General features: G+C 34.4%; 1 protein-coding gene and 1 non-coding gene across 11 annotated transcripts in view; one reads left to right on the top strand and one right to left on the bottom strand.

Moving 5' to 3' along the window:
- The window catches only part of Dpp8 (dipeptidyl peptidase 8), a 61,310-nt gene that overhangs the window by 35,332 nt on the left and 10,780 nt on the right, over positions 1-15,198 (top strand). For all 10 annotated transcript variants that reach the window (XM_076850962.2, XM_076850963.2, XM_076850961.2 and 7 more), the window contains 5 exons: positions 844-1,003; positions 5,413-5,492; positions 8,422-8,574; positions 8,835-8,970; positions 9,890-10,035. In XM_076850962.2, the coding sequence (XP_076707077.1) occupies positions 844-1,003; positions 5,413-5,492; positions 8,422-8,574; positions 8,835-8,970; positions 9,890-10,035 (675 nt within the window). The remainder of the gene's footprint in view (positions 1-843; positions 1,004-5,412; positions 5,493-8,421; positions 8,575-8,834; positions 8,971-9,889; positions 10,036-15,198) is intronic.
- LOC143396182 (small nucleolar RNA U13) lies at positions 487-588 on the bottom strand. The gene has a single exon (XR_013091054.1). It is a non-coding gene; the product is annotated as a small nucleolar RNA U13 (small nucleolar RNA).

Raw genomic sequence — 15,198 nt, 5'->3', positions numbered from 1 at the left:
TTTAGAATGGAAGAGTGTGTAGATAAAAAGTAAATGCCATTGCAATGACATCTCAGTGTGAATTTGTTCCTGGATACATTAGGTATCAAAATATTCAGCTTAATCTTCAGCCCTTCTTGCTTCTGAGAGGACTTTAAGAATTTAATCTACAAAAGTCTCTCTCTGTTAAGTTGGTAAACTATACCAAAATATACCAGGTTTTAATTCTTTGCATTTTTCATTTTAGCATTAAAAACTTAAATAAGACACAAAATAAATATAGCCACTTTACTTCCTAACTGAATATAGGCTTAATGCATTTCACCTAAACAGACAAACATCTGTTTTCCTTCCCTGATAGAATATTTCTCTTTGAAAAACATAAGTAAAAAATGTTGTTCCTCATCATTTTGTGTTAAGATATGTATCATTAAACAAACACTGTACCATGTTTCAAAAATCATAGAAAGAAGTTTTTGGTCATATTTTTTTTCCCCTCAAAGTTCATGTCATATGGGTAATGTGCTGATGTCGTAATAAATTTTAGAGGGAGGCATATCTCACATAAGAGCGTGAACACCCAATCATCGCACTTATGAACCAAAGGATCTTGGTCATATCTTTTTTCTTTTTTCGTTTGGAAGCATGTATTTCTTGATGGATGAACACTTTTATCTAAAGTAAAGTAAATATGAAAGGCTCAGGCAAAACCTGATATTGTAACTATACCATATCCCTAGCACTGACAGTTCTTTATATTTTCTAATTACGTTTACCAATAATTCTTCCTTCTCTAGCTTAATTGAATTATTTATGTAGTATTTTCATTAATGTGTATAGTAAATTAAGCTATTCATTTTACAGATCCACGACATCTTTCATGTTTTTCCCCAAACTCACGAAGATGAAATTGAGTTTATTTTTGCCTCTGAATGTAAAACGGGTTTCCGTCATTTATATAAAATCACATCCATTTTAAAGGAGAGCAAATATAAGCGATCCAGTGGTGGGCTGCCTGCCCCAAGTAAGAAATCCTTTTTTATTCAAAAAAGAAAAAATGTTGGTACAGAAGGTGGGATAAGACAGGAGCATATAATGTCTCTTTTGGATTCTTCATAAGCATCAGTACCTACGTCACTTAACAATATTTAAGTTAAATTACAATACATATATATGCATGTGCAAAAATAGAGCAAAGTTTTCAAAGAATATAAAATAAATTATTAATATTAATGGGAATACTTATTTTTGCTTTATACTTTCACGTTGACTGTTTTTAGTTTGCTTAAAGTAAGCCCATATTGAATATTTTTCTAAAGTATTTTTAGTTGTAGATGGCCATGATACCTTTGTTTTATTTATTTATTTTTATGTGTTGCTGAGGAACAAACCCAGTGCCTCATGCATGCTAGGCAAGCGTTCTACCACTGAGCTAGAACCCCAGCCCCAATAAGCCCATATTATTTTTATATTAAAAATAGTTTTATATTTTAACATTTAAAAAATGTTATTTGGGGGCTGGAGATGTGGCACTTGCCCTAGTATTCATAAGACAGATCCTAGGTTTGATCCTTAGAACTACAAAATAAATTTAATTTTAAAATCAAATGTTATATATTATTAGTTATTTTTACACACTAGGTGTTTCTTATACTCTTCCTCTACATTGAAGTTAATTTATAATTATAGATCTTCAAATTGACGTAATTAAATTACCTAAAGTAAAATTAAATATTTTATTAACTGAAGTCAATTTATCTTTAAAAACTCATGGTTCGGAGCTGGAGCTGTGGCGCAGTGGCAGAGCGCTTGCCTAGCACATGTGAGGTACAGGATTTGATCCTTAGCATCGCATTTAAAAAAACAACAAACAAATAAAATAAAGGCATGTTCATCTACAACTACAAAACAAACAAACAAACAACAACAACAACAAAAAAAAACAGTCATGGTTATTCTGGGAAATGTAATGCAGAATGTATATGTACGTCTAGAAAAAGTGAAATGGGGTGCTAGGGGTAGTTCAGTGGTAGAGCATTTTCCTAGCATGCAAAAGGCCTTGCTTTCCATCCCCATCATTGCAAAACCAACACAAGAAAAAATGAATTGATACATCAATTACTTTTCCTAGATTTTTCTAAAACTGAGTTATAGTTTTCTACTTTGTTGTTGTTTGAAACAGGGTCTCATGCAATGTTGCACAAGCTGGACTTGAATTTGTAATCCTCCTACCTCATCCTCCCAGGTAGATGGGATTACTGGCATGTACTGCCTATGCCCAGCCTCAGTTTTCTTTTTTAAAAATAGAGTTTGTTTTAAAATAGTAAGCACTTCATGTTAAGTTATATGTTTTACTGCCATTCATAATTTAGACTTGACATGTCTTTTAAGAAAATTGTGGTTAAATAAAATAAAATTTGCCAATTTGATCATATTTAAGGGTACAATTTAGTGGCATTAAGTACATTCACATTGTTGTGTGATCATTACCACCACCCATCTCCAGAATTTTTTTTTTTTTTTCCCTAAACAGACTAGTCATTAAGTAGTAATTCCCCATTTCCTCCTCTTCTAATTCCTGGCAACCACTTTCTATTCTTATGAATTTAACTCCTCTAAATAATCTCATTTAAGTGGACTCAAAATTTGTCCTTTTGAGATTGGCTTATTTTGTGTAGCATAAGGTCCTTAAGATTTATCCATGTTATGGCAAGTGTTAGAATTTTCTTTTTAAGGTTTAATAATATTCCATTGTATGTATATATTCCATTTTATTTATCCATTATCTATGAGGTGGACATCTAGGTTGCTTTTACCTTTGGGCTATTGTGATTAACACTGCTATGGATGTGGGTGTACAAATATCTCTTCCTGTCCTGGCTTTCAATTCTTTGTGTGTGTGTGTGTGTGTGTGTGTGTGTGTGTGTGTCTGTCTGTGTGTCTGTGTCTGTGTATTTTACTGGGACTCTAATCCAGGGCCTCCCCCATGCTAGGCAAGTGCTCTACCACTGAGCTACACCTTCCAGGCCCTCATTTTTCAACTCTTTTTAGGATATGTATCAAGAAGGGGAATTTCTGAAGAGCTGCCATACTTTTTTCTTCCATAGTGGCTATCCCATTGGGACACCAATGATAGTACCTATACCATTTTACATTCCCATCAGCTTGCTCAGGGATTTTAATTTCTTTACATCCTCTACAATACTTGTTTTCCTGGGTGATTTTTGTTAATAAACATCCTAGTGGATATGAAATGGTATCTCTTAATTTTGAATTTAGTTCCCTAATAATTAATGTTGTTGAATATTTTTTTAATATTTATTTTTTAGTTGTAGTTGGACACAATACCTTATTTTATTTATTTATTTTTATGTGGTGCTGAGGATCAAACCCAGGGCCTGGCACATGCTAAGTGAGCGCTCTACTGCTGAGCCACAACCCCAACCCCTGTTGAATATCTTTCCAGTGTTCTTATCAGCCATTTATATATATATATATATATATATATATATATATATATATTTTTTTTTTTTTTTTTTTTTTTTTTTCCTGGAGAAATGTCTTTTCAAGTTCTTTGCCAATATTTAAGTTAATTGGTTTCCTTTTTCATTATGGTTTTTTTAATTTAGTGGTTGGGAAGAAGTAAGCTGCATCCTGAGACCAGCAATAGCAAATTAAATACCATCTACTCTTTGCTAATTTCCTTAGCCTAATTTCTGTCAAGATCTTGTATATTTAAGATGGCAAATTTCTTTCCTTAGAGTCTTAGCTTAGCTCTGAGTGTGAAATTGCCCTTATCAGGTCTTCTGTTATTCAGAAATTAAATCCACTTATGGAATTCCACAAAATTTAATGATAAAGACCAAAGAGCTATGAATAGTAAGTAACTAAAACAATACTTTTTGGAACAGTAATAAGATGATAACTTAAAATTTCATACCCCAGTTAAAGACTATAAAAAAGGGCTGTTATCGGCTGGGGATTGTGCTAATTCTTGTGTTTAGAACTTTCTTAGGTATAAAAAGCACCAGTAAAAGTAACTCACCACTTACTGCTGTTTTTTCCTGCATCCTTTGTTCTGTTTTAAATACCTACATCTCCAAAAGAAGTCTGGTGGGCTGGGGATGTGGCTCAAGTGGTAGCGCGCTTGCCTGGCATGCGTGCGGCCCGGGTTCGATCCTCAGCACCACATACAAACAAAGATGTTGTGTCCGCCAAGAACTAAAAAAATAAATATTAAAATTCTTTCTCTCTCTATCTCTCTCTCTCTCTCCACCCCCCTTTAAAAAGAAAAAAAAAAAAGATCTCAAAATTGAGATTAAAAAAAAAAAAGGGCTGTTATTATCTTAGAACATCTCTGTTCCCCATCATGGTCAATTTTTGGGTCCTTCAGTTTATCTACCTCTTCTTTGCTTTTCTCTTTCTTTTTTTTCATTAAGCTTTCTTGGTTCAAATTTTCTTCCTTTTCTTTCATGTCTACTTCATTTTCCTTCTCCCTACTCTTTCTTCCTTAAATGGCTACAGTGTGAAACTGTTAGTACTTATTATTATGTTAAATAATGTTTTATTTTCTATCCATAAAGTCCAAAGTACTTAATTGAATTTTTATAAGAAAAATTCTTCTTCTTCTTCAAACTTGCAGTCTTCTGCTGTCACTCCCTACAGGATACAAGCAGCTAGAAAAATAGAAATGATTTTCATTTTCTAACCTCTTTAGGCCACTGAGAGCCTCATCAAGACAGAATCTAATAAAAACAAATGGGGCATGTTGTCATATAGCATGGTAAAAACTTATCCAGTTTATTTTTTGGCACATGAAGAAAAATTATATTGAATTTTTTTTTCTTTGCCTTATAGTTTGTCCCATTTCTAGAAGAAATGCTTTGTGAACTCATTAACGCCTCTGTGTAACCAAAGGTTGAGGAGCACAGGTGCTTTTGAGTTATTTTCTGACTTTGCCCTAAGAATCTATTTTGCTGTTTTCACATTATCTACATGGGTCATTTTATTGTTATTTCAGAGTATTGTGGAAACCCATCACTTGGATTTTGTTTTCTAACTGTAGTTTTTTAAATCCTTTTAAAATAAACAATTCAGGGGCATTTAGTACTTGACATTGTTATACGACCACTACCTCTACCTAGTTCTAAAACATTTTCATTACTCCAAACATTTTTTAAAAATATTTTTTAGTTGTAGTTGGACACAATACCTTTATTTTATTTATTTTTATGTGGTACTGAGGATTGAACCCAGGGCCTCACACATGCTAGGAGTGCTCTACCACTGAGCCACAACCCCAGCCCGATTACTCCAAACATTTTTAAACGCAGCTTTTGGGGGAATAAAAACAGTTTAGAATACTATTCTGTGTTGTTTCATTTGCTTATAGACTGGTATAAAGTACTGAATTATAACTGTAATTATTTTTAGGTGATTTCAAATGTCCTATCAAAGAAGAAATAGCAATCACCAGTGGTGAATGGGAAGTGCTTGGCCGGCATGGATCTAATGTAGGTCCTTTTATTGTACTGATATGTTTGGTCAGCATCTACTGTGTGGAAAAAAAGTCAGTAATACAACTTAATATGATCCCAGTGTTTTGAAATGTCTTTATTTATTTTTAATTGAAAATATTAAGTTAAGGCCTAAAGGAACTCAAGTTTTTAGAAAGGAAGACTCTTAGTTTGAACTATAGATCTCACCTAATTTATAACCCTAGTATTAGTTATGTTCTGGTTACTAAAGATCATCATTTTCAAATATATTGCTGCTTCTTGATAAGGAATTAACCCATATTTTAGGGTCTAGCAAAAGCTGTGAGCTAGGATATAGTTTTGAATCTATTAGAGACTACTTCTATCCTTCCTACATTAGAAATTGTATTTACTATTCCTGTAAGTACTTCTCTTTTATTCACCCATTTATTTTATCTCACATTTATTTTTCATCCACCACCTGCAAAGAGGAATCAGCATTTATATAGAGCTTGGATTGATAGAAAAGACGGGGGAAATCCATCCTCTGTTTTGTTTTCAATGTGTGGCTTTTTGTAGCAATTTAATGAATTCTATTTTTTTTTAACTTTTACTTTTTATAGTACCTTTCATTTGTTTCAGATTTCAGATAGGTGGCCAGTTTTATTAGCTCTATAAAAACTCCAGTCCTTTCAATATGCCTGACTCATAGAATTAAGTTGATGTATGCTTCTAGATTTAGTGAAGGCTGAAATGTGATTTCCTCAAATTGATAGATTCAATATCCTTGCTACTATAGAATTCACTATAGCCCCCAAGGTGATTAGGACAAAGAATGAAGATCCAGATTTCCATATTTGTTTTTGTTTGTAAGAACTTTAGAATATTAGAGACAGCCCTTAAAATCTAATTCCACTGAGTGCCTCACATAGCCTTCTGGTTACGTATTCATATATATATATATATATATATATATATATATATATATATATATATATATATATATATATATACATTTGTTTTTTTTCTTTTTCCTCCGTTTAGGGACCTTGGATGTTCCTGTCACCTGAGGGAAAAATCTTTTGGGAATTCTAGGTTCTGATAACAGAAGATTACACTAATATAAATTTTATGCAGTGTGTTGGTTGAACCGTCAGCTAATACTGAGGGAAACCCCCCAAATTGAATATAAACAGATCTGATCCTTATTTGGGAAACTTAAACGTCTTTCTGTGATCGGCCAAAATGTGCATCAATTTTTTTCATGTCAAGCTTATTTTTGTGTGTTGTGACTCTCTCTTTGCCTCTTCTATTTTCCTTATATACTCTGTTTTGTTTTGTCTTTAATTACCCTTTTCCTTCTCTGCTTTTATTTTATTTTTTTCTTCTCTGCTTTTACAAATGATATTGTTTCTACTCAAAGATTCCTGATGGCAATAATTGAGTAAAGCTTTGAGACTTAAAATTATGCATCTTTTACTCTATTTTTTTTTTTATTGTAGGTAGACACAATATCTTTTTATTTGTATGTGGTGCTGAGGATCCAACCCAGGGCCTCTCACGGATTAGGTGACCGCCCACTCTACTACTGAGCTACAACCCCAGCGCCCGCACCTTTTACTCTTGAAACTATTTCCTCAACAGAGTATGATCCTGAGATAGCACTAAAATATCAACATCACCTTTGAACTTGTTAGAAATGCAGATTTTAGGACCCATCCCAGACCTCCTAAATAAGGAACTCTGATAGCATGGCCCAGGAATTTGTTCATTAAGCCCTCCAGAAGAGTTGAATCCTGTTGAACCTAAGTAGTTACATAAAGAAAATTAAAAACCATTATAAGTGGTATTGAGGAATTGACTGGTTGTTTCTTCAGTTTTGAAAGGCCTGACTTTTAAGAGCAGAACTAGTCCTAACTTCTTGAACATTTGTTTAGTATAGCAGCTGTGTTAACTTAAGGATTTAGCCATCCAAAAAATGTCTAATGAAGAAGTAGTTTCCTGGAAAAAAATGAGACATTTAAAAATACTTGCTGTTAGAAATTTATCTGTGTTGTCTTTGCTACATAAACATTTTTTTAAGTTTTATTTAACACTAAACTGGTAAAAAGATTTTTTAAATGAACAGCAAAAGAAAGCCATTTACTTAGACTATTACAGTAATGTGAGAAGAATACTAAGTGAATTCATCTATGAATTTACTTGCAGTTTTTTTGAATTTTGAATGATGACTTAAAATATCTTATTCAGGGCTTGGGATGTGGCTATATTGTAGAGCACTTGTCTAGCATATGTAAGGCCCTGGATTCAATTCAGCACTGGGTGGGGGGGGATGATCTTATCAGTGCTTTTACTTATAAACTATACCACTGTTGATAGCATGATTGAGTTCACTTATTCCCCAAACTAAAGATAAAGCACTTTTTTTTTTTTACAAAAAAAAGTTGCAGTTTATAGATTTCTTGAAAATATTTTTTTAGTTATAGGTATATACAACTAAAAAATGTGGTGCTGAGGATTGAACCCAGCACCTCACATGTTTGAGGCAAGCACTCTACCACTGAGCTACTGCCCCAACCCCAGATAAAACACTTTTGTAAATTTAGTTTCTTTCAAGTTTACATGAATGGTTGACCTAAGCTACAGTCTAGAGTATTTTTTCCTCCTGTAAAAAAAATAATTCTCTTATTTCAAGAAAAGCACATGTTGTAACCAGATAGGAAATTATACAGTGTATAACTCAGTTGTTCATTTTTTTCTGGACAGTATCTGTTGTTAGCTCTAAGTCATAAACAAAACCAATTCGCTTACTAGCATTGGTAGCAAAATAAAAAGAAGCACGAGTCAAGGTACCAAATAATTCTGAATAAAATTAAAGGTTGGTCGTTGAACTACTTACTGGCTTTGCTGGAGGTTATGCTAGTACTGATTTTGTTGTTGTTTGTTGTTATTATTATTGTGGCAGATCCAGGTTGATGAAGTCAGAAGACTGGTATATTTTGAAGGCACCAAAGACTCTCCTTTAGAACATCACCTGTATGTGGTCAGTTATGTAAATCCTGGAGAGGTGACAAGGTTGACCGACCGTGGCTATTCCCATTCTTGCTGCATCAGCCAGGTATAAGACTATGTTGTATTAAAACCCTCTGTTCATATAATGTTCCTTTTGAATGGTGTGAAAATTGGTGAAGTTGACCTGCAGAAGCCTCATTGTCTTAGGAAAAGCTTTAAAACACTTAGCCTTAACTTCAGTGTTACATATGTACATAATCATACTCTTACTATACTCTTGCTATAACATTAGTGCAGACATAACAGCAAATAACCTTTTTTTGATTTTTCCTTGAGGAAAAACATAATCATTTCTCTTTCCTCTAGCATTGTGACTTCTTTATAAGTAAGTATAGTAACCAGAAGAATCCACACTGTGTGTCCCTTTACAAACTTTCAAGTCCTGAAGATGACTCTACTTGCAAAACAAAGGAATTCTGGGCCACCATTTTGGATTCAGCAGGTATTCTTTTTTCCCTAAATCTGACCGTAAGTAGGCTTAGTATTTTAGTGTACTAAATTTATGTTCTATGTTCACCTTTGCTGAACAAAGTCTCCTCATCTCTTACCCCTTTCTGTCCCTGAGCTGCTAAGCTTTTGATTGTTCCTACCTTTCCTATTCTGTCAACTACACAATAAGGTGGATTAGCTTTCACTCCAAGCAGGAACAGATCTAGAAAGCCTGCTGAGGCAGGAAGATTTCAAGTTCAAGGCCAGTGTCAGCAACTTAGTGAGACCCTGTCTCAAAACAAAAAATTTAAAAGGACTGGGGGTGTGTCTCCATGATTAAACACTGCTTGGTTCAATCCCCAGTTCCAAAAGAAAAAGAAACATTTTATTTTAAAAAAAATTACTGGTATTACTGGAAATAATTTATTTTACTGAACTATCTTTGGTGCAGTGTTAGGGCACAAGGAATACTTGTAAATATACATTAATACAATGACGACCGTTATGCAGTGAAATATGGTATATGCTGCTTGTTCCCCCCCACCTCAACTTTATTGAAATAGGTGCTTGTTTCTAATCAGGTTTATGGTTTAACCATGAATAGGTTATACTAAACTTAGCGCAAAGTATTTTTTATAATTCTGCATGGAAACACTTCCTAGGCTTCAAAGATTATTCAGAATACTGTGTGTCTGCTTTTGAGATAGATAATTTAATATGTTTTCTTTTTTTATTAGTTGCTCAAGACAATATTATTTTTTTCAAGATGAATATTTTTACTTAATTTTTTTATTATCTTACCTTAAAAGCGGGTGGTCAGTTATTTGAGTGTGGGGGTGTGGGGTCTGGGTTTTGATATTTTCTTCCTTGCTCTCAGATTACAGAGCTCCCATTAAGAACTCCTTTTACAGACTCTATGTTACTACTCACAGGTCCTCTTCCTGACTATACCCCTCCAGAAATTTTCTCCTTTGAAAGTACTACTGGATTTACATTGTATGGAATGCTATATAAGCCTCATAATCTACAACCTGGGAAGAAATACCCGACTGTGCTGTTCATATATGGTGGTCCTCAGGTGGGCATATAAATATACACATACATATACACATATATACATATATATATATTTTTTTTTTTAAATGTGATTTGTTTTTAAAATATCTAGTGTTATTTAGAATAGGATAAGAATTTGAGGGCTGGGTTGAGGCTCAGTGGTGGAGTGCTTGCCTAGCACATGTGAGGCACTGGGTTCGAACCTCAGTGCCATATAAAGTATAAACAAATATGGGCTGAGGTTGTGGCTCAGTGATAGAGTGCTTGCCTAGCATGTGTGAGGCACTGGGCTAGATTCTCAGCACCACATATAAATAAATAAAGTCCATTGACAACTAAAAAAGTTTTTTTTTAAATAAACAAAATAAAGTTCCACTTATAACTAAAAATTTTTTTTTTTTTAAGAATTTGAGCAGTCTTGGGCTTCTGCTATTCTTGACTTTTTCTAATTATCAATTCAGATTGCTAGGTATCCAAGTTTAATTGGCTAATTTGTAAAATAGTTTACATTGAGGACTATGTAACTCTTAAGGGGAGTGGAATATTCACATCCCTAGGTAAATTTATTTTTGGGGGTTGGGGGGAGTTGCTAGGGATTGAACGCAGGTCTTGTGCATTCAAGGTGAGTACTTTACCAACTGAGCTGTATCCCCAGCCCCAAATATCTTAATTTCTATGTAGAGAAACTTGTTTGGGAAATGAAATTAAACAGTTAAATGTATAGGTAAATAAAAAGTCATATATTTAGAAATTCTTGGTAGCTTATTGAATTCCCCTCTTTATTCTAAGGCTATATCTCTCAAGCAAACTAGAATACTTTACTACCTGGTGAAGTTAATAACTATGCCACTGCTTGACACTGTGGGAAGTTTAAAACTTGATTTTTCCATTTTCTGGATTAAATATTAGCATGTGGTTAATGCTGTTGACCAACAGAGTAAACTGTTTTGGATAGATGAATTGGTTGTTAATTTTTTTTTCATCATGTAACTCTTAGATTCAGTAATATCCTTTATAATTATTCCCACTTATTTTGTATTTTGTATTTAGAAATGTATCTACGTACCAAGCAGCATGAAAAATAAAACAACTACATGAGGGCTGGGGACGAGGCTCAGTGGTAGAACACTTGCCTAGAGTGTGTGAGGGACTGGGTTCGAGCCTCAGCACCACATAAAAAATTAATTAATTAATTAATTAAAGGTATCACGTCAATCTACAACAAAAAAAAATATTTAAAAAATAAATATATGAGGCCGGGTGCGGTGGTGCACACCTATAATCCCAGCAACTCTGGAGGCTGAGGAGGACCATGAGTTCAAAGCCAGCCTCAGCAAGGTGAGGCACTAAGCAACTCAGTGAGATGCTGTCTCTAAATAAAAATACAAAATAGGGCTTGGGGATGTGGCTCAGTGGTCAAATGCCCCTGAGTTCAATCCCTGGTACCCAAAAAAGAAAAAAAATTACATGAGCCACAAAATCTCAACGATGATAATCGTGTATTAAGTTAAATCATTTTCCCATCATTAAGTATTTCAGATAGAGGAAACAATAAATATCAAGAACCTGGGGTTAGAAATAAATTGATAGGGTTGCTAATAAGATGTACCAAAGGAAATAAGGTACAGCTAATAAGATACAGTGCACCAAAGAAAAATGGTGTGAGATGAATTTAGAGATAGCCATGACTCAAATAAGCCAAAGTCTCAAAAGTCATATAGTTTAGATCTTGGACTTGGAGAGTAGCATAGTGGTAGAGCAATTGTCTAGCATGTGCAAGGTCCTGGTTTCAGTCCCCAACACCAAAAGAAAAAAAGAAAAAGTTTAGATCTTTTTCTGAAGGATAATGGTAGCCATTATAAGGAACCAGGCAGTAGTCATATGTCATTGACATTTTTAAAACATCACTATTACTTCATGAGCAAACAGATTATAAGAGAGCTAGAACAGAAGAAGAAAAACCAGTTTGGCAGTTGTTGTAGTGGCATTAAACATCCAAAACTACAGAAGAATGGAAGACTCTCTCTCTCTCCTTCCCACTACAATCTAACTCAGTAAATATACAATAGCTATTAACTGCACTAAGATAGTATTTATTCTTATTTAACTCGTGGATAACTTTTCCCACCTTTGGTTTTAGCCAGAGGAAAAAACAACAAATCAGATTTTATTAAAATTTCAAAACTTTTTTCTTTTTTTTTTAAAGAGAGAGGGAGAGAGAGAGAGAATTTTAATATTTATTTTTTTAGTTTTCGGCGGACACAACATCTTTGTATGTGGTGCTGAGGATCGAACCTGGGCTGCACCCATGCCAGGCGAGCGTGCTACCGCCTGAGCCACATCCCCAGCCCCTCAAAACTTTTTGTATCCAAAATTTCTATTAAGACCTAGAGCCTTATACATAGATATTTTTATCTGGTAAACCAGTTATATTCAAAATACATAAGAAACTTTTTAGAAATCAATAAAATAAGAACTGAACTTTTTAAAACCAGTCAAGGGCTGGGGTGTGGCTCAGGGGTAGAGTGCTCGCCTAGTGCGGGTGAGGCACTGGGTTCGATCCTCAGCACCACATAAAAATAAATAAAAAAATAAAAGCATCATGTCCACCTACAACTAAAAAAAAAATATTAAAAAGAAAAACAGTCAAAGAAGCTGGGGGATGTGTCTTAGTTCAGTGGTAAAGCACTTGCCTGGCATGCATCAGGCCTTGAGTTTAATCCCTAGCACTGCAAAATAATAATAATAATAATAATAATAATAATAATAATAATAATAGCCAAAGACATTTCACAAATGTATGGCAGCAAGTATATATAGGAGAAGATACTCAGCACCATCAATTATCAGGAAATCCAAAGTAACACCACAGTGATAAAAACCACTAAACATCTGCAGAATGTCTAAAATTAAAATAACTAACCATACCCAGTATTGACCAGGAGTAGAGAACCCTCATGCATTGACAATGGGAAAGAAAAATGGCACAGCTACTTTAGAAAACTAGTTTTTAAATTTTTCTAAAAAAAAAAAAAAAAATTAGCTGACACATAATAATTATACATATTTATGAGGTGTAGTGGGATAATTCAATACATATGTTATACATACACATAATATTTTCTCTCTCTCTCTCTCTCTCTTTTTTTAGTGAGACCGGGTCTCAGTATGTTGCCCCCAACTAGCCCAGAACTCCTAGGCTTAAGCAGTCCTACCTCAGTTTGGGATTATAGGTGTGCAACACCACACCTGGCATCTTTCTAATTTTTATCTGAACTTCTTTTTGTTTGTTACTTAGTGTCTGCCATCGCTAATTATAGTAATGTGTTTCTTTATGACCAGGAGACTTTCTGAGAAATGTCACTAAGTGATTTCATTGTTGTGCAAACATCATAGAGTTTGCTTACATAAACATAGATGGTATATGTCAATCACTCAAAGTGGCTTCTTGTGTGTGTGTTCGTGTGTGTGTGTGTGCCTGTGTGTTTTTAGGGATTGACCTTGCACATGCTAGGTAAACACTGAGACACATCTGCAACCCTCTGCCCCTTTTTTTCCTTAATTTTATAAGGATCTTGCTAAATTGCCCAAGCTAGCCTCAAACTTTCCATCTTCCTACCTCAGCCTTCTGAGTAGCTAGGATTTCATGTGTATACTACTGTGCCTGGCTCATGGTAGCATCTTGATGAAATCAAGAGATGCAGCACACACAAGATGTACTGTTTTATAGTAAACTTAAAACAAAAACAAAAATAAAAAACTTTTCATTGGTGCTTGGAATTAAAATCAGGACTTCAGGCATGCCAAGCACTCTCTCTGCCACTGAGTTATACCCCAACCCTAAATTTTATAAGTAGGAAAACACTCTAAAATAGTGATGAAAAGGGGCTGGGGTTGTGGCTCAGAGGTAAAGCACTCACCATATGTGAGACATAGATTGAGTCCTCAGCACCACATAAAAATAAAATAAAAGTATTATGTCCACCTACAACTAAAAAATGTTTAAAAAATTATGAAAAGTATAGTATAGTTAAATATATATACCAATAACATAGTTATTTATTATAATTATCAATCATGATATAAGGTACCTAATTCTGCTATATTTAAGTAATGTTGGCAGTGTAGGTTTATTTATGCCAGCATTACTACAGACACATGATTGAGGAATTGTGTTGTGCCAGCTATGATGTCACTAGGTGATTGGAATTTTTTAGCTCCATTATAATCTTCTGGGACCACCGTCAGATATGCAGACTGTCACTGATGAAAACATCTTTATGCTAGGCATGGATGAATAATTTTTCTTTTCACTTGATGTTTTGTTAATAAAACACTAAGATATATTTAACTTCCTAGTCATTTTGAAGTATAGTCTCTATGGTGATAAAGTGATTGCAGAATTATCCTACTCTGCTGGGCATGGTGGCACATACCTATAGTACCAGCTACTTGGGGGGTGGAGGCAGAGTATCACTTGAGCCCAGGAGTTTAAAGCCAACCTGGGAAACTTAGTGAGACTTTGTCTGAAAATGTGGCTCAATATTAAAACACTTACCTAGCATGCACGAGGCCCTGGGTTCCATGGCCAGTGTGGGATTGGAGGGGGGCACAGAATTATCCTACTTTTTACACATAGGAGAAAAGAAACAGGACTTGTCACAGTGTCCCTTTAAAATGCTACATTTTCCCATTGCTAATCAATGATGACCCTAGAAGAGACAACTGGGAAGGGAAGATGATCTTATTTTCCTGCGACTGTTATTTGAGTGACACAATTCTTCCTCAGAGTAGACAGTTTAGTAACTTTTTCTGTGGGGTGGGTTAATTTTCTTATCTAATAAATAATTAAGATCTATTATTGTGCAGTAATTTTTCTGAAACTTGAATGTGAAATTAAGCAAGAAGCAACATAAACATGAAAAGACTGGTTAATTTTGAAATAAATCACTTAGCCAGGCATATTATTAGCACATGCCTGTAATCCCAGCAACTCAGGAGGCTGAGACAGGAGGATTCCAAGTTCAAGGCCAACCTCAGCAATTTAGAGAGACCCTAAGCAACTTTGGTGAGACCCTGTCCAAAATAAAAAGTGCTGAGAAGACAGCTCAGTGGTACAGCACTCCTGGATTAAATTCCCAGTACCAAATAAACAAATCACATAAAAGTTACATTTTAAAGGCAA

This window comes from Callospermophilus lateralis, chromosome 3, assembly GCF_048772815.1.
Source record: "Callospermophilus lateralis isolate mCalLat2 chromosome 3, mCalLat2.hap1, whole genome shotgun sequence".
In the NCBI taxonomy this organism is placed as follows: Eukaryota; Metazoa; Chordata; class Mammalia; order Rodentia; family Sciuridae; genus Callospermophilus; species Callospermophilus lateralis.
Note: the sequence above shows the minus strand (reverse complement) of the source record. Positions and strands in the feature narration are given on the sequence as shown.